Consider the following 25105-nt stretch of genomic DNA (forward strand, 5'->3'; position numbering starts at 1 on the left):
ACAAAAACACAAACAAAATCACTTGGCTAGTAGCGGACTTTAATCTGGTGATGCGACTTGCCATCTCTCTAGCTCCCATCAAAACAAAGTCTTATTTTTGAGTCAGGTACTTCCCCACTAACTTTTCTGAGCTTTTACAGGAGCACCTGCTGCTGCCCAGAGCTTTCTAATGAGCTATTTAGAGACCAAGGAACAAAAGACTCGCTAGTGTTTTCACTCCTCTGCCCATTACCAAGGCTGTCTGCGCAGGGATGAAAGCACTCGACAGCTCCCCTGCAATCTGGGTGTAAAGACCCTTCCCAGGGCCTGACAGCAGCAGAAACAGCAGCCTTGCTCCATTCCTGCGCTTCCCAGAACAAGCCATGAAGTTATGAAAATGAAATATACAGAAGGGCTAGTTTGTCTGCCCCCCACCTCACCCCAAGATGTACTAATGGACTTTTTCTTCACCATAGTAGCCATAAACCAGAAGACTGCCAATGCAACCCACTAAACCTGGAAAGACTTCGTCACTCCTAAATAGAATGGCTTATCAGCCATGGACATGTTTTTGTTGTCCAGTCACGCTGCTGATGACAGCCAAGCATAAAGTCACCTGAGCCTTAAAATGAGGTAACTGACACCAGCTGTCTGGCCACACACACATAGATAGCACTCCCAGTCAGCAAACTTTGGTTATTTAGTTCCTCTCGAAGTCTATACTCTTGTGACTGGATTGATTTTGGTACGAGCTAATTTAAAGCCTTCTCAGATGGTCCTTTACCTCACTGTGCCCTAATGCACAATGTGCCATTTCTGGAATGGGAGTAGCATCGAGGCATTCTAGACTTAATCTTATGTTATAATTATACTACCATTCTTTTTTTCTTTCTCTTTTAAAATAGCAGTTCTAATGCATGTCATTTCAGTTAAATGTAAGATACAGCATAAAAAAAAAAATCACCCACAAGGCACAAAATAGAAAATCAGCATAAATGTTTTCAAGTGGATAAAGACTTAAACACACACACACACACACACAAAAAACAAACAACAAAACCAACAAACAAACAAACAAATAAAAACCAACACCAAACCCAAACCTCCACAATAACCAGTTGTGCTAGAAGAGCAATTGTCATATAATTAGGCAATAATAAACAGAATTGATTAAGAATGCTTTTGGAATCAATTGTGCGCAACATTTTACTTCACAACCTTGGCATAAAAAGTAAGTATGCATGAATTGCATCTGCTGATAACCCTAAATTGTGACACATTGTTGGTATTGGGGAATTGGTGTATTACAAGAAGCACTATGTGACCCAAGGACTAAAGTACAAGAAATCCAAAAGGAACTGAGTAGTACAAAGGTCACGGATTTGCTAGTGATAACGAAGATATCTGCAATACATGGGGAGTTGATCCACTGAAAACAAAAAAAAGAGAGGAGGAAAACGACCTCAGTTACTATTGAAATGCAAAATGACTACATTTCACAAATATAGCTGGAATAAAGACAAATGTGATTCAGACAAGATTTCTAGGAAAGATGGGGACATACTAATGTCATAGTTCAAGGCATCAGGGTAAAATATTACTTATAAAATGCTAGTACCTGGAATAGATTTTGTACACCTCCAGCTATGCATTCATTTTTGGACAAGAAGGCAAAACATTATGTGCTTCTGACAGATAATATATGCTCAAAACATATCAGCAGCATGACTATTTCAACAGAAAATGAATTTTTAGACTCAAACATCAGCATGTAAATGCAAACATTTATTTTAAATTCCAGTCTTCTCTGAAACCTACCTTAGAATTTACAAGACTGAGTGTATAAAACTGACCAGGGATCACTGGCTACACTACTTAGATAAACATTCTGAGAATTAAATTAGCTTTTCCATGAAGGAGAACTGGTAATAATGTAGAAAACTTATTCAGGTGCATTTGAGATACATTGGTTCCATTTTTAATAAGTGATTTTGTGCAACATTTCATAGGAATTTAAATTCTTGCAGGAATGGCACCCTTCCAAAAAGAGATGAGAGTGATTTGCCACTCCACTATCTCCTCAAATCGATTTGCTTACCCTTGGATCTAGACTCAGTCAAGACTTAGTAATGGGCAGAATCCACAGCTCCCCCTTTTTAGCATCTGTATAAATCACGGTAGTCTTTTTATGTTTTTCTGTAAAATGTAGTTTGAAGGTCTACACTGAGTCTCCAACTTTGGTTGTTAACCCCCAAAGACCATTTCTCCCAAATGGGTGTTCCATTTATTTCTAATAGCAGAGCAGTTGTTAGGAACTTTTGCTTTGACTATCTGGATAGAAATCAGTTCTGCCCAGACATGCCCAAGAGACTTTAGCCTTCTTAGCTTAAATAATCTTTTGGAAGAAGTATAACTAAGTATCAAGTGATTAGGTATCAAGTTTGTGAACTGTGAGGTAGAAGATCTGAATCCAAGTGGAACACAGTGGAGAAAAAAAATGGTATAAAATGGCACATCATATCCAGATAAGGTCCAACTCCACCAAAGTACTAGAATATGCAGGGTAAGGGCCTGACCTCAAACACAGCTTGTGTGCTGCTAGAAGCAGGCAAGTGTCCCAACAGCTTTTCAGCTTCACGAGAAAAGAGAGAACATTGTGTAGCACAACTAAAATAGAGAGCTGCGTGTGATTTTCTCTTGTTTCTGTACATCTACCTCTACAATGACAACTACTAAATGTTCTGTTAATGTACTACTACAGTAAGATATGTTTATTCTTCTAACTCTTCCTAGCTTTAGAGCAGTTCAGAGTAGTTCCTGAGTGGCTGACAAGTCCCTCCATTATAAGGGCTGGTGATTTGCAGTAGGTCTCTCTTACAGTCTGAGCCAGCCCAAACTGGGTTCTCGAGCTGGAAAGGCCTCCCACCACACTGCACAAGCTCAGCTAAGACCTAGCAACACAGCATCTCCAGTTGGGAAAAGAGATTTCCCACTTAAAAATATAAATCAGCATATCCTTCACACGAAAGGTACACAGCAAGGTATGTGCCTAAATCCCAAGAGGCTCCCACGACACTGCGACAACTGGCAATATTATTGCTCAGGGGTAACAGAAGCATGTATGTCAGAAATGCAGAAAGCAAAGTACTATTATGTTGGAAATCCCTTGCTGAATGTGTATGTAGTGAAGTTTTTGGTAATCAGTAGTACACAAAAGAAAGTGAAAATAACAAGGCAAAGATGTAACTCATTCAGAATTTACCAAGAATATATAGAGTCCAGAAGGATCTGACAAACTCAATTATATAAAATGTAATAAGGGCACTTGACTGAAGATTTCTCAAAGACAGCAGAACATCCAGACATATTCATCTCTTTCCTTTTTTTTTTTTTTCTCTTCCTCTCCTTCCAGTATCAAGAAGTGACTTCATTGTTTAAGTTCTAAATAACTGCAACAACAAAACAAAACGAAACTAAAAAGTGCAGAATTGCGTAAAATAAGCTGGGAAGTCAATATTGATCTCAGAGTATTCTATCAGACAGAGTAAGCATTAAAACAAAACAAAACAACAACAACCAAAAAACCCACCAAAAAACTAAAGAGGCTGTTGATCTTAGATATTCCTCTTCTATTTGTCCTACATGAAACTGCATCTTAGTGCTTTCCTCCTTTATAGTTTCTGCCTTGGATGGCAATTCAAAAAAGCACGAGTTGAAAACAGAGTATGTGATAAACTTGATATCACCCCACCCACTGGCTGATTCAGGAATACCAACTGCAGCAATCCTGACTGAGTAAATCCCAGAGGAATTCTTTACCTTCCAATCTACAGATTAACCAAAAAGACTCCTATCAACACAAACTGCTCAGTCCCAAAGAGATAATAAGAAAAATGTTGAACTAGCATATTTCTTACTACAACCTTTAAAGACAGAGAGTTCCCAGCAGAAGTGACTGAAGATTTGACCAAGATCTTGTACATGGCACATTTCACCCATATAAACAGGCACTGAAAGCACAAATATAAGTCTGTAATAAAACTATTTAAACACAGCCTGCTACTGCTGAATTCAAGATTCACAATCAAGAACCCTAGCGTCTCTGAAACACTTGAGAAATCATTAAGTTACAGAGCTCGCTCTTTATGAAAATAGTTATATAAGTTTATACAGACCAAGAAAAATAAAGTCACGGGTTAACCTTCATTAGGCTGCAAAGTTCTTTAACTAGAACACCATACTCCAATAACCAAATGCTCGGTATTTGGGAGTCTATGAAAAACTGGAAACTTCTGCTCTGATCAACTTTTGCACCTGGGAAGCACTTCTTGCACCATCAACACAGAGGCTTGCAAATCAATTGTTCAAATTCTGCTGCAAATTAAAGCATGCAGGTATGAACAGGAGTGAATTAATTACATGCTAGAATTTATGGGAGAGATCCTAGTGAGTTAGAGTTTTTCAGGTATAAATTTGAGCTCAAATTCAATGTTGACAATATCGAATCAAGCCGAATAATTTTAGATAGGTTTGGCAGGGAGCTCAGAAGTTACTAAATTCGTAAGCATTTCCACTGGCACCTCTTGTGTGACTTTGGCATCCTTAAAATGTAAGTCTTGTCCAGTTTTGGAGAAGTCTTAAAAGCTAACTGATTGAGTTTATGTGTGGAAGTATGAGACCCAGCCTCCCAGACTGACTTTCATGTCTCAGTTCTAAAAACTGAAGTCTATTAGACCTTCAAGGCCTTTTCATCATTCACTTAAAAACCACTTCCCAGCAGGGAGAATTCAACCCTTTTCCCCAAAGTTAAACCTTGATTCTGACAGTCTGAGAAACCATCATTAGCAGAACATACATTTTTGTTTTACTCCCTCCAGCTGTAACAGAATGTATGTGTATATGCATGCATACTGTCCAATTGTCCGGCAGAAGGATGTATCACTAAGACAATGTAGGCAAGTTGAAGTGGTCTTCCTAACAGCAGAAAGCTGGCTCAGTTTACATTATCTTTCTAACAGTGTATCGTATAATTTTGAGTAAAATATATTGTCAGGAAAAATAAAAGGCTTTAAAAGTCATTATTTATAAAGCTATATCAAATATAGTTTAGTGCAAACACACTTTCTTGTGATGTTGATGAAGTGACACATGGGAATAAATTGGTATTAACATGTTTTGGTAGATTTTGAAAATGCCACTACCTGAAAGCTTTAGGGCATCATGTCCTTTCACTTATCCCATAGTCATTAATTTGAAGACCAGAGCACAGGTAATTAAACACTATAGCGACAGACCAAGTTTAGAGGTCTTATATATACGAACCTATGTGGACAGACATTTTCAATTGTTTCTTCACTTGCTACTAAAGCTAAACATTCCTTCTGCAAGGTAACCCTGCTAGCATACATGAAAAAAAAAAAAAATCAAGAAGTTGAATATTATTAAATTAAATATCTACCTGAGAGTTTCATGAGGAGTTCAGATGCTGCCTTGACTGACATGTCCTGCCTCATCACATTTGTTTGTGCTTCCTGTGGCTTGAGTTTCTCCTCAGGGACGTTTGGAGCTGAGGCTTCGGATTCCTGGCTGAACACGTAGCTGGACTGAGACAAGGCTGAACCTGCAGCTTCCTCATCCTTCGGCTCATCTTTCACTTTAAATTTAGGAGTCAAAGGCTCTTTTTGATTTGCAGCTGTCAAGAGAAGGAAAGAACCAAGACTTAATGACATATGTAATATATAATCATAGAGCAGCTAGTAGCCGGAAGAAGCCATAACCTAAGAAATGCTACAGTAGGTACTGGAAGCAAGCAAGTCAAATGGTATTCGAAGATGCTTCAGGAGATAAACATCTGCATCTTGTATACAAACGCACAGTTTTGAAACACAAAACCTGCATGTACCAGAGCTCTAGAAAACATCCTTCTCCTCTTTTTTGACCCTACTCCTCCTACAAGCATTCCCCTGGTCATTGGTTTGTATAGTTTTTATAGGTTTGATGGAAGTTTAAAATATCATTTCACATAAGGGCAAATTTGGCAAAGCTCACGGGTACTACATATTGAGTCCTTAGAGCATGGAAAAGAGGCAAGAGATGAAGAGTAGAAAGACAGGAAACCTAAGAGCAGCATAAAAGGAAAAGAACTGCAAATTCTTAGGTCCTAGAAGTTGGTATTGGTTAAGAAGGAGAATAGCAGGATTTTCAAGACAGCTCTGCACTAGGAGATGCTATCACAGTACTGTTCCAAGTTCTAAATCCATAAAAAAAAGGAAAAAGAACAAGTTAAAAATAATATTTTCAAATACTCCATATGTAAACAGCTGCACAACATCAGAGAAGAGTACAAAGACCTTGGGGCTGCTTATAATCTACGCACTGAACAATGTTGTTCTTGAACAGTCTTTCCAATACCACTGGACAGCGACAGATTCTTTGCATTGCATTTGGTTGAAGGGACGAAACCAAGAACTCCTCTTAAGTAACACCTCTAAACCCAGGCAATATAAATTCACTGGCAGACTGCACAACAAATAGGAGACTAAAGATTTTGCAGTGTTTGTCAACAGTTTTTCTTATAATTCTCTATTTTTGACCATGAAGAGATACTTCCTTTCCTATCTCTGTTAGTGGCTTTTTCTTGTTCAAATTTTCACTTCAAATTCCCAGTAACAGAGAGCAGATGACTTGTTCAGTGCCCCAAACTTTGATGAGTTTACATCTTTCTCACCTCTCTAAACCTCTGTCTCTGCAAATATTGAAGAAAGAGCATCATCCCCATTTCGTTATCTTTCTAAGCTTTCTCACCATTTACCTCGCTACCTTTCTTTTCTCTGCCACTTATCTTCCTCCTTCCACATGACAATCCCATGCCGACCCTCAGGACTCTTGCAGATGAGCTCTGTCAAATCTCACTGGGACCACATAAGAAAGATGAACCCCGCCACCACTTTCACAAGCTGCAGCAGGGCATTAGAAGCCAACATGCATTGCCTGCTGCAGAGAGCTGTTTGTTTTACAAACCCATTACATAAGCAGGAGAAGCTGAGGAACTGGCATATCACAGGGATGGTGACATCCAGCTGAAGGGGCAGGGTACTAACAGGTCAAATCAACCCAACAAACTCTGGCAATATTCACATGCTGAAGCCTTTCATCTACTTTTTTGTACACTTCACTGCGTCTCACCTACTCTCCAGCTCCTCATTTCTTATTTCCTCAGATACTCTCCTTCTCAGCAGTTCCCCCAAAATATGACTCCTAGAACATCTGAACCCCTGCATGCCACTGTGAAGTGCTCACCATCTCCCAGAGTCCTCAACCCTAAAATATGGGGCACAATTACCACCTATATCTCAAACAGATATTTCCATTTGCTACTTTGAGCTTCATTCATTTTCACACAGTCAATTGTTTTGCAGTTTTCTTTAAGTTTGTCTGTTTGGTTTTTAAAGCTATTATACTACATTACCATGTAATACAACACATATATTTTCAGTTTATATTCCAGGGTTGTCTGATTCGGCTTTGGATTATCTGTATTTTTCTCCTTTCTTACTAGTGGGCAAGCCATTACCAAAGAAAAAGATTAAAGGAACTGGTATAAACTGCATACACATAAGGAGCTACATACACACTGGTGCTATTCACTATTCAGAAATTAAATTAGCTTATATGTGTAGTTTTTAATATGATCTATAAGCACTTTTATGAGTATTAGAAATTGCTTTTTCCTTTTTAAAAAAGAGCAAAAGAAGAAATACGAACCAATAAGGTATTCTTTAACTCATCAAAATACAGGTTAAGGCTCTCAAATCAATCTTAACTTTACCAAGGTACTTACCAAAAAATAAAATTAAAAATAACAATAAAAAAAATCCATCTATCTTCTTTATCCAGGCCTACATCTTTCTATCTCAGGCTATTCTGGGGTTGGAGGAGTGGTGATGAATGGTCACCCAAACAACAAAAGACCCAAGCCTACTATGCCACACTATGTTCTGCATTCCTTCTCTTTGGAAACATGCCACTCTAGCTGCTACTGATATGAAAAATGCCTCCACCAGGAGCTGAGTGCAACTGATAGGGAAAGAATCTGGAGAACTAAATCTTTTGAATTTTTTCATTTCAATAAGGTATTAATTCAAATTTTCCCAGAAAATAAAGGAAACTTGAGTCTGAGTGAAGAGGTAGACGCACTGAGAACAATCATTAACCTGTGAAGCCAGCTGTGTTTGCACCCATGAACCAGGGCAGAAAATGAACAAGTAGGGGAAGCCCTACAGACCAGGTCAGCTTACACTTTTACCATTTAAAATACAGATGTGATATTAATCTCACTTACATAGATTAGTGTAAGTTTGCAACCATACACTATGGTCCATTATTAACACCAGGTTAAGATCAATTAAAAACATCTACACACAAGTAGAACAACTGTAACAGAATTAGTATAGTATTACAGCCTTAAACTAGGAGCTTTTTTCAGAGTCAGGCACTATTGTGGCAGGTGCCTTATGGATTCCCCTATCGCAAGAAGGGGGCACTTTTGGAAGCAATTAGAATTTATTAAACCCTCTTATTGCCAAGCCAAAACTCAGTAGACAACTTGACCCAAACCAAGGGTAGGTGTCAAGTGGTATCTCTATGCTCTTTATCCCAAGGTATTGATTTTTCTTCATCCCAAAACCAAAACCAGATAAAATCAGACAACTATTGGGTTGGTTTCAATGAAGAAGTTTCAATCAATGGGGCTTTTACTCTGTCTTGAAATATACTAAAGTAGATTCCTATGCAAAGGAAGCCTAAATAGAATGACAAATAAAAAAAAGGAGGAGGTTAGCCAGTCTATCAGATCCATACACTAAAACTACAGGGGATGGGAGGAAAAAAAAACAAACAAAACACCCACATAAAAATCCCCCCCCAAACCAAGTAAAATCCTCATCACCCTTGCTTCTGTCCCATCTTGGATCTACAATTATGAGCAGAATTGCTAATACATGGGAAATAGTAACTATGATGCATTCACTACTCATATTAGGGAGAACAATAAACAGATGTAAGGAAAATCATTGAAAGTAAGGGAAACAAAAGTTGACTGAGACCAGTTTCTAAAACACCTTCTGATTAAAAATATTTTAAAACTCAGAACTAGACAAAGACTAAAAAGATTATATTGAAGTCTATGAAAGCATATTTGAACTACAAAATTATTACTCCCCAAAAGGAATAACATCTTCTATCTACATACAAAAATAGACACACATACATATACTTAATTTGTATTTAACTTACATTCATCCTGCACTGCAGTGAGAACAGACTGAAGGATGTGTTGCCTGCAGATTACATGCAAAAACCCCAGCAATTTAATTTTGAAGTACATAGCAAGGAGAGGAAAAAGAAAATAAAAAGCAAACAAAACAAACCAAATCAACCCACCCAAAACCAAACCAAAACAAAAAGACCCACAAAAACAACAACAAAAAAAACCCCAAACCAAACCACACCCAGCAAATGCAACCAACTGGCAGTAGACTCTCAAGCATGGTTGATAATTCTCCATTCATTCCACATCCAGAAAAAAATAGATCACAGAAGATTCCAAAGTGCTTAATTTTATCTTCCTGGAAAATGGGATCATTTAATCCATTTGGCAAAAGTAGATGATGAAAGTTATAACACTTTCCTTAAACTGCCAAATGCCACAAGAAAAGCTTTGGGCACCTGTTTCTAGTCTGAAACACTCTCACAGAAGCTGCTAACTGCATCAGTCCATTTTGGAGGATTTCTAAATGCTCAGAACATATATAATTGAAAGAGGTAAAATGAGTTGATTACTTCAAGCCAAGTTCAATGTCATAAGTCACAATCAGCAAGGAGTTGGTCATCGTTCCATCTGTCTGAGCAAAGAACGTGAGAAAGAAAAGAGAATCCACAAAAAAAATGTTGCCACAAAAGAGGAGGCCACAACAGAAAGAACCTACAGATTCTGGGTCAAAAGGAGTTGTAATGAAAATCTCTAACACCACAGAACACTGCTGCACCATCGTATTATTATATTTTACAAGTGATGCCCAACTAGAGGCACAAGGAGGAGAAAGAGTAGGCTGGTCATGGCTGAAGGAGAAGGGGAAAGTGAGGACATATTGCAAAAGGCATTGCAAATTGAACTGGTATCCTTGATACTTTGCTGGAAAACCTTTATTTGTGATTCTCCTCTGAACAACCGCAGCAGGAGAACCATGGTATGACTTCTACCTGAGGAAGAAAGGACAGTGTTTTATCCAGGTCCTGTCATCTGGAGGCAGACCATCTGAATGACATGGGGAGCCTTCCCTTCCAGGTGTTAAGTTGTGAGCTCTGGCAGTTAAAAGAAACCAAGGATCTTTGACAAATCAGTTCTGCAGTATTTGGAAGATGCATTTCCCCGACACTGGGCACCATCGTCCTGAAGGCAGCTGTGGCCAATAAAGAGCATGACTTGAGTCTTCTGCTGTTTTTGCTCTAGTAATTGAAATGTGCAGGTAGTTGGCATTCTGCATGGAGACCGTGGCTTATATTTGATGACACTCAAGAGCTGAGTAAGGGGTACAAACACTGCAGAAGAGGCAACCAGTGAGATAACTGCTTTGCAAGAAAAATCTGTGCAGTTGGAACCTGTTGGACAATCTCCAGACTAAAATCCAATTGGGCTGATAAATTATAATATGTTAAATTTATTAAACACAGAGGCTGTCTACACAGTAAGTGGCCCAAAAGGAAAATACTGTTCTTCTGGCAGGACAACCTAGCTGGTCTCTCATTTCTTTTTAGTGCTTTCTGCCCTGGAGCACTAACCTGACCCAGGGCACCTCATGTCACCTAACCCTTCTGGGAGTGCAAACTCAAGGACATCTCGCTTCCAAGGCCTTCTACTCTGTTCTCAGCCAAATAAACTAACCTACAGGGCTCCAAGGAAGCGGATGGGAACTATCAATGAAAAAACTACTTATGACTCAAAGGTGCTCTGCATCAAAACATATTTTCATTTTTTTAATTAAAGCAGTGGAAGGGTAGAACAGACAATCATGAGAAGTACAATGATGCCAAGACCTTCCATCTCTCAGCTTCCAGGGACCACTTACAATATGAGGCCTTCCAAACCATCTTGCTTAAGTATGTTAAAAATGTGTAAACAGAGGTTAAGAAAAGGTCAGCTAATTACCCTGATCTCCTCTACATCTGCTTTGCATTTAAGGAGGTATAGTTAAGCAAAATGAGACAGCACTAGAGAATGATCAGTCCTGTTATGGTCCTCTCTAAATTTTACAATGTTCTAGGTCCAAGTGAAATGGAAGAGTTAGCCAAATTGCTAAGGCACCTGGAGGACAACACATCCCCCCACGCTCCAAGATGTGCGTTATACAATGCCTTCAATTCCCATTGTGGATAAAAGTGACAGAAGGCTCAAGAGCTAGGACTTCTGCCCAGAGTAGTGCTGTAATCAGGGAAGCAAAAGAGTCATCAGGCTAGGCTAGTCTTACACTCCAAGTATTACAGTTTGTGTAGATATTAAAACTAAATTGTAAGCACAGAGCTGGTCCAGAATCATATTCATGTCTTCTTTTAAGTTGTATTGGGCTGAGTACACAAAAAACCAGTTTGTTATCCTGCATTTTCAATGACTGCATTAGAATAGAGTCTACATTGCTTTATCTTGCTAAATTCTACATATTCTTTCAAGTTATTAAATGTGATGGGTATGATTTTAAGAACGGTGGGAAATTCTTGCATGTTATACTAGCAATTGCTGGAAAGAGATCATAAGGGTGAGTGATGTATCAGTGGCAAAGATTAGTATACGCTTTTTATTTGCCCAAGTTTTAATTTGCCATGCTTTTGCCCTTTTCCAGTTTTATTTGAAATTAGACATCTATAAGGAAATTATGAAAATGTGACTCTGGAGAGACACTTCAAAGAGAGAACTTGATGACATCAGGAGTATTTACACTGACAGCAGCATTATGGAATTCACAGTATTTTCAAATTAAGGATATGGATCAATAATTGCCAGTCCTGCGCACTTACATATTCTAATTGAAATTTTACATTTTGGCATAACCTATGAATCCTAAATATAGGCAGCATGGTCTTTGCTTTGGAACTTGCTACACAAATACATCAATTATGACAATTTAATTGGACATGCTTTTATTATATTAAAAATAGCTGTCTGAACAGTTCAAGCTAGCCACTTCAGTACTGTCAATGGCAAATGCTGCAACATTTCAAATTACTTGTGTTACCTTTAAGAACTGCAGTAATTTTCAAGAGCCAAACAGAACAAATAAGCTAAGTGACTACTTAGCTTATCCACTAATATTTGTATGTAGCTGTCTGATGATTCACTGTTTCACTATTCCATTAATGGAACCAGCTACAAAAACATGACTGCAATGTCCAAGTGATTTGGACAGTCAAAATTCCATGGTGGAATTATTTTCCAAAATAAAGATTTGACTCCTCACGTGGTAGTGACATCAGATGTGACTTAAACTGTGAGAAAACATCGTTTGTAATTTGTTTAACATAGCCAGCCCCAAACTCTCCACGTTATCACTCCTTCCCCCTTTCTATATTAAAGATTTGCCATGTGAGTAACTTGGGGAACATAAAAGAACTGCAGAAGTTGGACATGCTTGATAATATACACCATCACAAGATTGAAGGGACAAGCTTTCTAGAGTAATGCACTTGATGAACGCAGAGCAGCGGGGAACAAAGCCAGGAATGAAGTATGCTTTACAATTACTGTTTCCACATAGAATTCCTTTGAGATCAATAGCGCAAGAATCACATTCATTTTGATGGGATTCATTTATTTTCTAATGTTATAAAAAGTAACATCAGCACATAACACAGGCAACAGTAATAACTTCACTAGAGTATGCTGGCCATTGTAATTTGGATCAGTGTGAAATCCGGTTTTTATTACAAAAGAAAGCAAGCCTGGGAAGTGGGTGGAAGGACATCAGTATTTAACAAGATGTGTTACATAATGTCCACCACTGAAAGTTTTGAAATAAGAAAAGCAAATATTCTGTAGATAAAGATATCAATGCAGTTATAAAGTTTCAATGTGGAATTAATGGACTCAGGAAAGAAAACCTTGTGGCCAAGCACTCACTGATCCAGCAAAGTACTCAGGCAACTTGAAGCATACAAGCCATCCCACCAAAAAAAGAGTGGGAAGGTTTGAAGGTAAAAAGAGGCCCATGCTCAAGTATTTTTCAAGTTTCTACAAAAGTCATCTGCTAATTGTCTTTACAAACAATAAGCCTTTCTGAATTTAAATAAAATCTCAGATAATTCCTTTAAATTTCTTGTGAATTTAAAAGCATCTCCTGCCTTAAGCTAGGACCTAGAGAGTGGAATCTTGAAAAAAAATTCCAGGGTTTATTTTTAGATTTACATTTGGTGGTTTGTGCTACGCCTTATTTCAGAAAACATGGAACTAAAAATCTTTCAGGCAAGCAATGAGCAGTGTCATCACAATTGATTTCTGTCCCACTCAAAATCAGGTCTAACTTCTAACATCTGTACATATTTTTCCCACTTTGTTTCTCTACAGCTTGCGGCTTTATGCTGTTCAGCTTGAATTTCTTGCAACTGCTTCTGATGTCCTATGGTTCACTGACTGGGACAGACAAATCTAGTCCACCCTACTGCCTAATATGTGATCAACCATATCTGGCAGGTATTTCTCTAACCTGTTTTTAAAACTCTCCAGTGGCAGAGATGCCACAATCTCTCCAGCCAAACTATCTCAGAAGTTTAATTACATCAACTTTTGGAAAGATTTTCCTAATGCCAGCTTAAACCCTGCAGTAAGATAAACCTGTTACTTTTTGTCCTAATTATGATGAATCACCAACAGATTATTTCTTTCCCCCAAAGCAAACTTACTAATGCATTAATGGCTTATTAATGACTTTCCTTAGTCTTCTCTATAGGCTTTACAACCTCACTCCCTTTCATCCATCCTCACTAGACATGTTTTCTAAACCTCCAGTCATTTCTGCTGCTCTCCTCTCAAGTCTTTCCAACTGTCCACACTCTTCATAAATTTTAGTGCCAAAACCTTGGACTTCAGTGAAACTGTGAAGAGCAGGACTGTTTCCTCCTCCTTTGGAGCTGTTTCTCTGTATACATCCCAGTACAATAATTGTCTTTTAAGCACCAGTATGAGGTTGTTCTGTTCCCACAGAACTGTTACCTAGCTAGTTGTTCCCTAGTTTTGTATTTGTGCAATGGTTTGTTGAATAGTTGCACATTTTTTACACATCTCTTTCGACTGGGAACTGCTTTTAGTGTACTGTTTTCCAACAATATGATACCCATTTCATCTAGGCTAGAAAGGTACTACATTGCACAATCAGAAATAATACTGAGAGTCAAGACCATATATGTGCTTATTAAGATTCAATTTAAAAATTCATAATAGTTGATAAACACCAATTTTGTACCGTCTCCCACCATAGATGCACCAGTTGAACTTCTGCTCTGAGGTGGTACTGGAAACCATAACTCTTAGGTCTTAAGGGAAAGAAGAACTCCTCTGAGTCAGATGCTTGGAAAAAGAAGCAGCCAAAACTGCCCAGAAATGAAAACCAATAGGCCCCAAGGTCTCCCCTGAGACTGGAGGCATACAAATGGACACCAGCTGAGAAGAGGAAGGGCAGTAAACATTGGCAAGCAAAAATAAACATTCATTTAAACCATCAATATGCAATAAGAATAAATGCCAGACTCTAAAAGTCTAGATATCTATCTGCTGCTTCTTTCTTAGCCACAAGGCCTGTCAGAGGAGAAAATTAGATTGTTTTGACATAATTTGGTCTCAACAAATCTGTGTTGGCTGTTACAATTGGCATATACAATTTGAGATGTCAAACGATTTACATCATTGAAAAGGTAAGGTCAATAATTGAGGTTCCGATGGGCCAAACAAGAGAGTGTCCTAATATATCACTCAAAGGAACTTGGTTCAGCACAGTAAGAAGTCAAAAAATGCAGCTATTACTTAGTCAACTTGGTAGAAGAGAACTACTTCTACTCTAAATTTATGCACCCTGTATGGAAGAAAGCATGAACTAAATGTATATAGCACAATATAAATCCCAGGAGAAAAGAAATTTCTTTCCTTGTAACATTGCTCTCCTTGTGTAGTAAACTTGGTGACTGGCAGTACATTTTCATCCCAATATGCACACATACAAAATTACAGATACATCTCACTCCCCCAGTGACTTTATAACATGTTGCTAGGTAACAGTGCACACAAGTCAGGTTTCAAGACCTTTAGTAAGTCACCATAAAATAACTGCATAGGCCTTCTGCATGAAAAATGTACATTTGTATCCTTTTTCTGATGCCAATAGATCAGACACCGAAAACACGACCGTCTGGCAAACCGTAAACAGCTCCCCATCAACTGCTATATGAAAAACAACACATATAAATGTTGCATGTTTCTAAAACTTTCAGGCTTTCCCCCCCATCTCCTGCTTTCTGCTCCCATTCTTGCTACATGCAGCCATCACGAGTACTACCATCTACAGGTCAGGGCAGTTGGTATGTGGAACCTCTTAGCACACAGCAATCCAAATTTAAGATGGACATCAGAACAACAACATATACAGGACAGCTGTCAGACAACATATAAAATAGATGCCATATAGAGTCCAAACTCAAAACTCAATTAAAAATATGTATAAGCAAAATAGATTCATCCTCACTCATTTTTTGTTGGTCATAATAACAAAATATCCCACCAGTTTGGTTTCTTGTTGTTTGTTGTTTTTGTTTGTCTTTTGGTGGTGGGTTTTTTGTGTGGTTTGTTTGTTTGTTTGTTTTTAAGGGGAGGTTTTTGTGGCTTCTTCCAACCCACACAACAAACCATTTGTGCTAGCCCATTTCACCTCCTGCTTGTCCTCAGCTCTATTCCTTTTTCCTGGTTGGCTCCATGAAGCCTCAGGCTTCATTTCTTGCATTTATCCAGTCTCCTCAATTCCACACGGAACTGCAATCCCAGAGGTATAAAGGTCTGGGCAGGTGGAAGCATCAAGCATTTCCCAAAAAATGCCCGTAGTTTCACCAAGGCAATGGCATTAGGACAGAGCTAATTTCCTAGTTCAGCTGACAATAACATTGACAAAAATGCAACTTATATTCCATTTAAAGGAAAAAGGTGATCAATTATTCTCTATTGAAAAGGTTATCCTCTATCTCCAAAGTCTAAAACTTGCCATAGAGACTGCCATCTCCTTGTGAAACAGAAGTTTCTCCAGTGACATTTTTCCCAATTTCTTTTTCTTTAAGAATTAAAGGTGAGTTTTGAAAACATTTAGTATACAGCATCCCCCTAGCACATCCACAATTCTGAACTGTTCAGTCAAATCAATATGAGCACACATAGAACAGATTCACTCCAAATACATCCTCTATTTCAGTCTCACATATGTGTATCATTCTTACAGTAATAACCTGCCAACGAAAGAAAACACAATAAACACATGCTTTGCATTAGATACCAATTAAAATTGGAAAATAAAAATTACGAGCTGCTCATGAATCTCTAGGACTACCTTTTTTAAGTGTTAATAATCCAGAAATACAGCAACATTCATACTTCACACATATTGACTGGTTAGACCTCATATGCTACTCTAAAAGGAGGGTGACCAATACTTTATTGGTCCTATTTAACAGAGTGGCTAAGGCAGAGAAGTTAAGAGCTGAATTTTCTAACATGTTGGGCACTTGTGACCCTCAGTGATTTCAAACTAGAACTACAGGTATTCAGCATGCCTGAAAACCACACCACATGAGATTTGGCAAGGTAATGAAAGCCTGGATAAAAAGTTCTCACTCCCAACCCCAGCAATTAAACAGCAAAATCCTTCTCTTCTCTCTCCATTTCCCCTCTTCCCTCCATCATGCACCTCTCCTTATCAAAAGAAACAAGAAATTAAAAGTTAAGAAGTTGCAATGTTTTACTCCCTGCAATTCCATGACTTAGGAAACCTGAGGCAAATTGCTTCTTAGCCCACAAAGGAGCAGCTGAAGCTGCCACTTGCTGCTCAATTACCTGACAGCTTCATAAGAAAATCTGATGCCATCTTGACAGAGATGTCCTGGCTGAATAGTGCTGATGCTGTATTGACCACAAAGTCAGAAGAGTCTTTCAGCTTTGTGTTGTTGGGGGCTCTGTCAACAGTGTTAAGAGCAAAAGGTGCAGCTGAGATGCCATTGTCATCTTTGGGCTCTTCCTTCACCAGTAAAGGTGGAATACCTCCACTAGGCTGCCCAGCCACATCGGGTGTTTTAGATACAGATGCTGATCCCGTAAGGTCAGGTCCACCTCCTTCCCTCTGTGGTCCCGGGCAGGAGTCACTATTTAACTGTGGTGACCCCTTCACCTCAGTTTCTGGTATTTCCTCCTTCACTTTGGATTCTGTCCTGAGGAAATGTTGGTGGCAACGCATATGGAGTTTCAGGCTGAAGTGGCGGGAGGAGGTAAAAGGGCATAGCTGGCATTGAAAGGTCTCGCCCCTGTCTTGGTGCTGATGAACCTGGTTCAGGAGGTGAAAGATAAAAGCATGTATTAAGCAAACCAGTTTACTAGCATTATAGAAATCTCAACTCTACACTTCTCATATCATTAAAAAAAAAAAAAGGAAAATTTAACTAATGAGTGAACTCTTCATTCTGAGCACTTGAAAGAGGTCAGGCACCAAGAACAGTAGGATTCGTTCACACAGAAGTCAAAGAACATAAATATCAGACTCAACTGAAAAAAAACCCCAAACATTTCCACGCTGCAGAAACAGATGTTCCAGAAGTCTGCTTTGGATCAAACAGTCCTTGCAACCAGAAGGATTCCCGATGACCTGTCAGTGAATAAAAAGACTTCCAAGCTACAACTAGTAGCTTTCTTGATTAAAAACCAACCAAACAAAGCCCTATCTATTACATGATCTGCTAAGCATAATCATTCTGTGCAAACTCATAAATAACAATTGTTCAGAGCAACCCAGCAAAACACCAACCTGCATAGCAACGTCCATCAGCAATTCATGTATCATTAGAGTGAAAAAACAGCACCTGGCAATACCAAGATGCTATTGAAACAGTTTGCTGCAAATTAATTCTACTAGAAAATAAACAGCTCTGTTACAAGAAAATACAAACATGAGAGATGGTGTTTGTCATTTATTCTATTTTATTGGTCATTAATGACCACAGTTCGTCTGTCTTCATATTTTTACTGCAGGCTTTTTCTCATAGAGACTGCATGCTCCAGTATGACTACAATGCCTAGTATCCTCAGGCCCAATCCTGATTACCTTTTAAAGAGAACTCCATCCATCCACATGTAATGGTTTACATATTGTTTGAATAGACAGACTCATTAATATAAACTACATACATACAATGATACAATTTATTGTTTAACACAGTACTCATGAAAGGGAAAGAATAATTGAGTCCAGCATAATAGTGGCAGGTATACTGAAAAGTTTTTTCCCTATAGCTTCATAAATGAATTTTAAACCCTGACAACAGCACTCTGAACTACTCCCTGCAGAAAGACTGGCAAACACATACGTTTGTTCCATACTAACTGATGAACATGGGATCAGGACAAACTAGCACCAAACTGAGCTCCATGCATTCATTTTCACTTATGACTTGAGCTGGTTGGAAACATTTTAGTGAGACAGATTATTGTTGGAAAATGGCAATTTGTTCAATGCAAAATATTTCACCTGAAACAGAGGGAGGTTTGATGGCAAATGAGGAGCGATTCCCCTAGCTTACTGAGTGGCACAATTACCTCCTGCTCCCTGGGCTTGGCTATTATATATATATTATATAGCAGCCAGTTGTGCCAGGGACCCGAGGTTTACTTCTATAGCCTGGGAGCCCAAAAGCTCCAGCTCTAATCAAAGCTCGGCTCTATACCAGGGAGTCTGAAAGACCCAGCTCTAGATAAGGCTTTCAGCACTTACCAGTTTCCTGCAGAGCTAGTTCTAGATCCCAAGAGTCCTGGTACAGATACTGCAGAGCTCTGGGGTAACAACACAGTTCTGGTGCAAACACAGCTCTGTCAAAACTCAGGCTGGTGTTTCTCATGGTTGTAGATTTGGCCTGATTAATTTTCTATATAGCAAGAGGAATTCAGTCACAAGCTCATATCCAGCATTCCTAGTTCTACGTAGACAGGACTCAAATTCAGATCTGCATAAATGTGAAGCTGGGAGATGTCCCTCTTTTAGTCCTTTTGCATTTGGTGAAGACACTTTTCATTAGGGCTGTATAACTTTTCTTTCAGTAATTCTTTGAGGGATCCGGAGATTAGGTACTAAACAAACATATAGCAAGAGAGAATTTCTCTTGACCAGGCACTTTACAGAATGACCTTCTCAGTATCGTATAAACATAACATTTACAGACAAAGTAATTCTGGAATCTTAAAATTGCACCTGACAACAACAACTACAAAAAAATTAGAAACTCATGCTAACCTAAGACAGTTTTAAAGCAATAAACTTGCAGAAGAATAGCAGCACAATAGATTCTAAATATTAACAGGTTACAAGAGAAATGCCAACCAGATTGCCTGTCTACACTACTGGAAACAGGACGGCCTGTGAGCTCTTCGTGAAGAGCGCTGGGATGTACCAACAGTAGCAAGAACTCTCACCATGGCAACTTTATTTCTTACACCCACTGAGATTCTGTGCACTGGAGTTTCTCTCTAGGATCCCCTTCAATCAACATTTCCCTGCCTACATATTTAACCACTTCTTCTAGAGGTCCCTTATCTCAGCCATCAATACAGTGTCTTAGAAAGGCTGTCACTGCGACAGTCAGGTGGTGCACTCTGTGTGGGAGCCCACCTTCTCCTCCCATGAGTATGGCATGCCACCCCTGCAATATCTTTCGAGAATGGATGAGAATAGGGAGGACTGATTAATCCAATTCGGATTTTTCTCCTGCCCAAAGGCAACAGAGCATCTTCTCATAGAACAAACTATGTTTCTATCTGGCAGCTAAAGAATGGCAGAATTCAAACCCAAATATTTAGAGTTTTGAAAGGAAGAATTTTAGATCTACAGAAAACCCCATATGGAACAACATCAAGCCCAATATTTAGCCCCCAATGTTCTGGGTCCAGTCCAAACATAAGATTTTAAATTCTGTTTCATTCTCAAAAACAAATAACCATATTTATTTAAAAATTTGAACACTGTTAGAAGCAGAAGCTGAGCATTAAAATCCCTTTAAAGGACAAAATATCCCTTATTTTCTCATTTGACAGCAGCTAAAAGAGCAAAGAACTGCCATTCTGAGTTATTCAGAGGGAAAAGACAAGGAAGCAACTACTTGCTGCAGAATAAGAAACAAGAAACCCTGTAGAGCTACACAGAGAGCCACAGGGGAGATCCAGGTCACACAGCGTTACAGTCCAAAAAGCTGCCTGCTCCCTCCTGGAGACAGGGAATGGCTCTTACTGTGTGCTAACACTCCCTAAACCATCAGATGTCCTCTTCAGACCCAACCAGGCTGTTGCTGCACCAACCATAGGCAGGAGGAGACAAGAGGGCAGCTGACAGCTTTGCTCCAAAGTCCCTGAGCTCGGCTGCTGCCAGATTTGGATCTCTCTGAATTACGCTGCAACCACAGTACACAACCTGCTCACAGAGAATGGTTCTTTCAGAATCCCATAGAACTACTGCTTGACTTATGTCAGAAATATTTAAGGACTTCTACTTTACGAGTTTATTTCATTTAACTGTGGATATTCTCCCTGACTGTGCAAAGTACTTGTATTATCTTTATTTTAACCCCCCCAGTCTTCCCAGTTGCAGATGACATTTTGTGGTTCTACATTTTTTCCAGTGTGTGTTTGCTATCATGTATGCAATATTTTCAACAGGAGTATAAACTCCTTACAAACTTTAGGCCTAGCTTGAGGACTTTGGTACAAATTATCTTTTGTTGTTGGTGGTTTTTTCCCCATTTATTTCTTTTAGTTTCTCTTGCTACCTTCTCATTCTCACATTATAAGAAACAAACAAAAAAAAAGAGGCCACTCAATTTATCTTCTCTATCACATGGATTATTTTGATTACACCTCTTTTATACCTGGCAGTCTCATTCTTTTCAGCTTCTTACTTCAAAAGGAGTTCCCACTAATCACTTTCATTGCCAGCCTTCAAAATCCCTCCTATTTCTGATACATCTTTTTGATGCACAGTGACCAGAAGCAAATATTGTAAGTGGCAGCATACCATATGTTAACAACAGCATTGTAATATTTTTAGTGTTATTTCCATTTTATTCTACAGGCATTCAAATAGCTAATGTACTTTCTAACCACTGCTGCACATGCCAAGAAAAGGTTTTCACTGAACTATTTATGACGACACCCAGATATTTTCCCTCAGTAGTTATAGTTCACTATATCAGACAGCCAGGTGCATGATTAGACTCATTTCCAAGGTGCAGTACTTTGTATTTGTCAACAATAAACAAGGGGGTAAATGAAGTTATCTGTCAGCCGGCCCCTTTTTATTCCCTTTCAAGCTTTGCCTTTTCTAATCTTGATTCAGGCATAGAAGAGGTTGTATCGCCTACAATTCTCTTACCCACGCTCATCATTTTGTGCAGATCACAATTGCTAAAATATGCACAATTGCACTCTTTGTAACGGAACACCCCTCTGTTATAGCCTTTTGTCATGCTTAAAATTGTTAATTCCTTCCTACCCTTTGTTTTACTGTCTCTTGGTGAATTTCTAATTTGCCATAGTACATCACATTACTTAATTTATTTGGCAGCTTCTCAGTGAGAAGCTTTGCCAAAGGCTTTTTTAAAGACCAAATAAATTTCAACTGATTGTGAAGTCCATGATTTTCCTGACATGCTCAAAACATCTTAGTAGAAGAACACACGATTTTCTTTTACAGAAACCACGTGTCCCTGTCATATCACATCATTCATATAATTGTATTTTTTTCCGTTACATTTTTTGTTGACATACTAACATTTCTTCTATCATTGTTCTATTTGCTTCTGCCTACTCAGTTTCTTTAATAATCTTTTAATACTTCAAAGCACCATCCCTGTTGATTTACCAGCCAGTTTGGAAGTACAACTGGTCCATATACATGTATCACAGTTAGAAATACACATCATCCCACCCAAGAGGGTACAATGGGGAGTAGGGGTGAAGGAAACCGACACAGGCACATCCTGCAGTTTTGTAGTACTGGTGAGGCAGATCTTTTACCCTTTCTGTAAGTTGGAGTAGTACTTCACACAGACTTTCCTCTTCTAGTTATGAGGCACAGGATGAGAAGGACTGGTATTCAACTTTCTTTTGAGGGACTCAGGATATTTTTGGTTATTATTTTGTAAACACGCAGAGTAAAAGGAAATGTTTCTTTTGAGAACCTACATCCCTAAACAAACTCAGAACATAAGGGGGTTGGGGTGCTGAATCCATTCATTGTTCTATTTGCTTCTGCCTACTCAGTCTTTACTTACTTTCTGGGACCTGATTATCGCTTTTGCTTTGCCTACTATAAGTTTTATTTTTCTCACCAACTTTCAAGTGGATTAACATTTTAATGAGGGGCATCTTTTTAAGCAGCTACTACAACCAACAATAACTATGACCCAGTCATTTAGCCATACCTGCTTAATCACTCATTTCTCTGGGTTTTGTTGGTTGGGGAGTTTTGTGTGTGTGTGTGTGTGTGTGTGTGTGTGTGTGTGTGTGTGTGTGTGTGTGTGTGTGTGTTTGGTTTTCTTTGTTGTTTGGTTGTTTTTTTAAAAAAAAACATCCTTTAGTAAAATGCCTTTTTCTGTGACTGCATTTGAATACACTTGAGAGGGCTCTATTTTGCATCTATCATGTGCCCTCTGCCTTTTCATTTCATGCTCTTTTCTGATAAGTTCCCTCATTTTTAAAAATATTGCACTGGCAAAAGTTTAGCGCTATGGCACTAGATTTGATATGCTGCTTCCCCTCAGGACACATACATTATTTATATAGTATTTTCTTTTTGCAACTATTTCCTCGCTTTGCTTGAAAGTAAACAAAAAAAGCTTCTCTGCAGGGCAGGGCTGGACTGGACTAGGTGTTCCAAGAAAAATTTCTTCTTCTCCTTTTTTTTTCTTTTAAGATTTAAGATTTCAATGTATTTCCTGTCTCATACATGAAAAGTGACAAGATTAAAAGACAGATATTTGAAGTCACTTGTGGTATGTATCTGAGACTCCAAGGCACAGATTTCACTTGTTGAAAAGCTGTGCAAGTCTGCATTCCCTCCCCTCGGCTGAGGTGAGGTAATGGAACCATATGTGCCTCCCAGGGCTCTTTAAGGTTAGCTTAAACCAAACTAAACAAAAAACCCTCCCATAAAACACAGCCAGCCTCCTTCTCCCAATAAGCTGAAGATGGTTTAAAATAACCTGTCCTGTACTTCAACAAAATGTACTAGGAATGCTTATTCAGTTTTCTGACCTTACCTAAGGAAGAAAGAGGGAAAAGCAAATCACTGAGGGGCAGTGAGCACCTGGCTACATTCTTCACGGCCCTTCCTTATTCCTGCTATCATGTAATGAATAGCTTCTCCCTAATCAGAAGGCTGATTATAACTCTCTTCATATTACATAGGAATATTCATCTGAGCTCTCACTACATGGTCCCTCTGCATGAGGAACAGAAGCATGAAGATCCCATGGTTGAGCATCACATGACCTGCCTGCCACTGCATCTCTTTTCTGTTAAGCTTAATCTTCCCTCATTTTCTGCCATCCATCACGCCGCAGCACATGTCCACAATGCCAAACTTCTTTTTCACTGCGAGAAGACCTGGCTTACTCATTTCTGCCTTATGTCTATATAGCAGCACAAGGAACATTTATAGATATTATTTTTGGCCATATGCTCCTCTTCCTCATTCCCCCTTCCCAGCGCTCAGCCTAATATCCTGTTGCTTTCTTGGAACATATTTGTATGATCTCACAGCCTATCCATCCACCAATTGCTTAGGAAGATACGTGCATGATCCAAAGATCATTGGCCAAAATCTGACTGATGCTTGTGGCATTGCTCTGAGGTAAATTTAATCTCTACTTCCCTACCAGGAAAAACAGAAAAGTCTGAAAACATCTTGCAGAATTACACCACCTCTTTCTGTTGCTTTCTGCAAGATACTCTTTCTTCTCAAGAAGAAAACAACATATTCCAACTGAATATATGTTCAGATAAGCAGAGAAAAAGACTCAAGTGCAGCCCTTTCTGTCTGCTTGGACAAGACACCTCTCTCGGTTACCCATTAATTTAGTCCAGTTTCATTTTCAGTGTTCTCAGCACCCCTGGAAACCACACCACAACACCAGAGTCAAGTCCTAAGATGCTACCTCTGGATTCCTGGGAATAAGGGCCAAAACTTATGGTTATGCATATCCTACAATTTGTCTCCAAAACAGACTAATAAAATTCAGTATTGTGTCTCTTTTAGGATTGCCTATTACTAAGGTGCCTATTACTGTGGAATCTAAATACCATATAACAATTAAAGATAATGCTGTGTGCCTTAAAAGGCAGTCTCTTCAGCCTCTCTTGTTCATTCTATGCCTGCGTGGAAACTTTCCTTCTGCTTCCCTTCTTGCTTTTCACTTCCTTGCCTCCAGTTGTGTGTTGGTCCTGGCGAAGTGCCCTTACTGGAGGAATATTTCATCAACACCGTAGGTAGCACACGTAGATCTGAATATGGTCAGGGCTGAAATCAATCCAGCTCTCTATTAGGACATTCTATAGCAGGGGACAAGACACCAAAAATGTTGGCAATGTTGTATTCTGGGCTAATCAGTCTTACATGTTATAATTACCATAAAATTACACAGTATTTATATTATATAGTTACTATTTGTTAACCTAAAGATACACATAATAAGGAAGGCCTGTATGGACACGCACACAAACCATTCATGGAAATTAAACCTCTAAATGACCAGTTTCAATGGAAAATGCCTACAAGAACCTGGAAAAAAAGAAGGTGCT

General features: G+C 38.8%; 1 protein-coding gene across 1 annotated transcript in view; it reads right to left on the bottom strand.

The window, feature by feature from the left end:
• ZNF827 (zinc finger protein 827) overlaps positions 1–25105 on the bottom strand; it is a gene marked incomplete at both ends in the record, with an annotated part of 103624 nt that overhangs the window by 44764 nt on the left and 33755 nt on the right. The window contains 2 exons of the mRNA XM_080344160.1: positions 5438–5671; positions 17111–17594. Coding sequence (XP_080200286.1) covers positions 5438–5671; positions 17111–17594 — 718 coding nt within the window. The remainder of the gene's footprint in view (positions 1–5437; positions 5672–17110; positions 17595–25105) is intronic.

This window comes from Nesoenas mayeri (genome assembly GCF_963082525.1).
Source record: "Nesoenas mayeri genome assembly, chromosome: 4".
NCBI lineage: Eukaryota > Metazoa > Chordata > Aves > Columbiformes > Columbidae > Nesoenas > Nesoenas mayeri.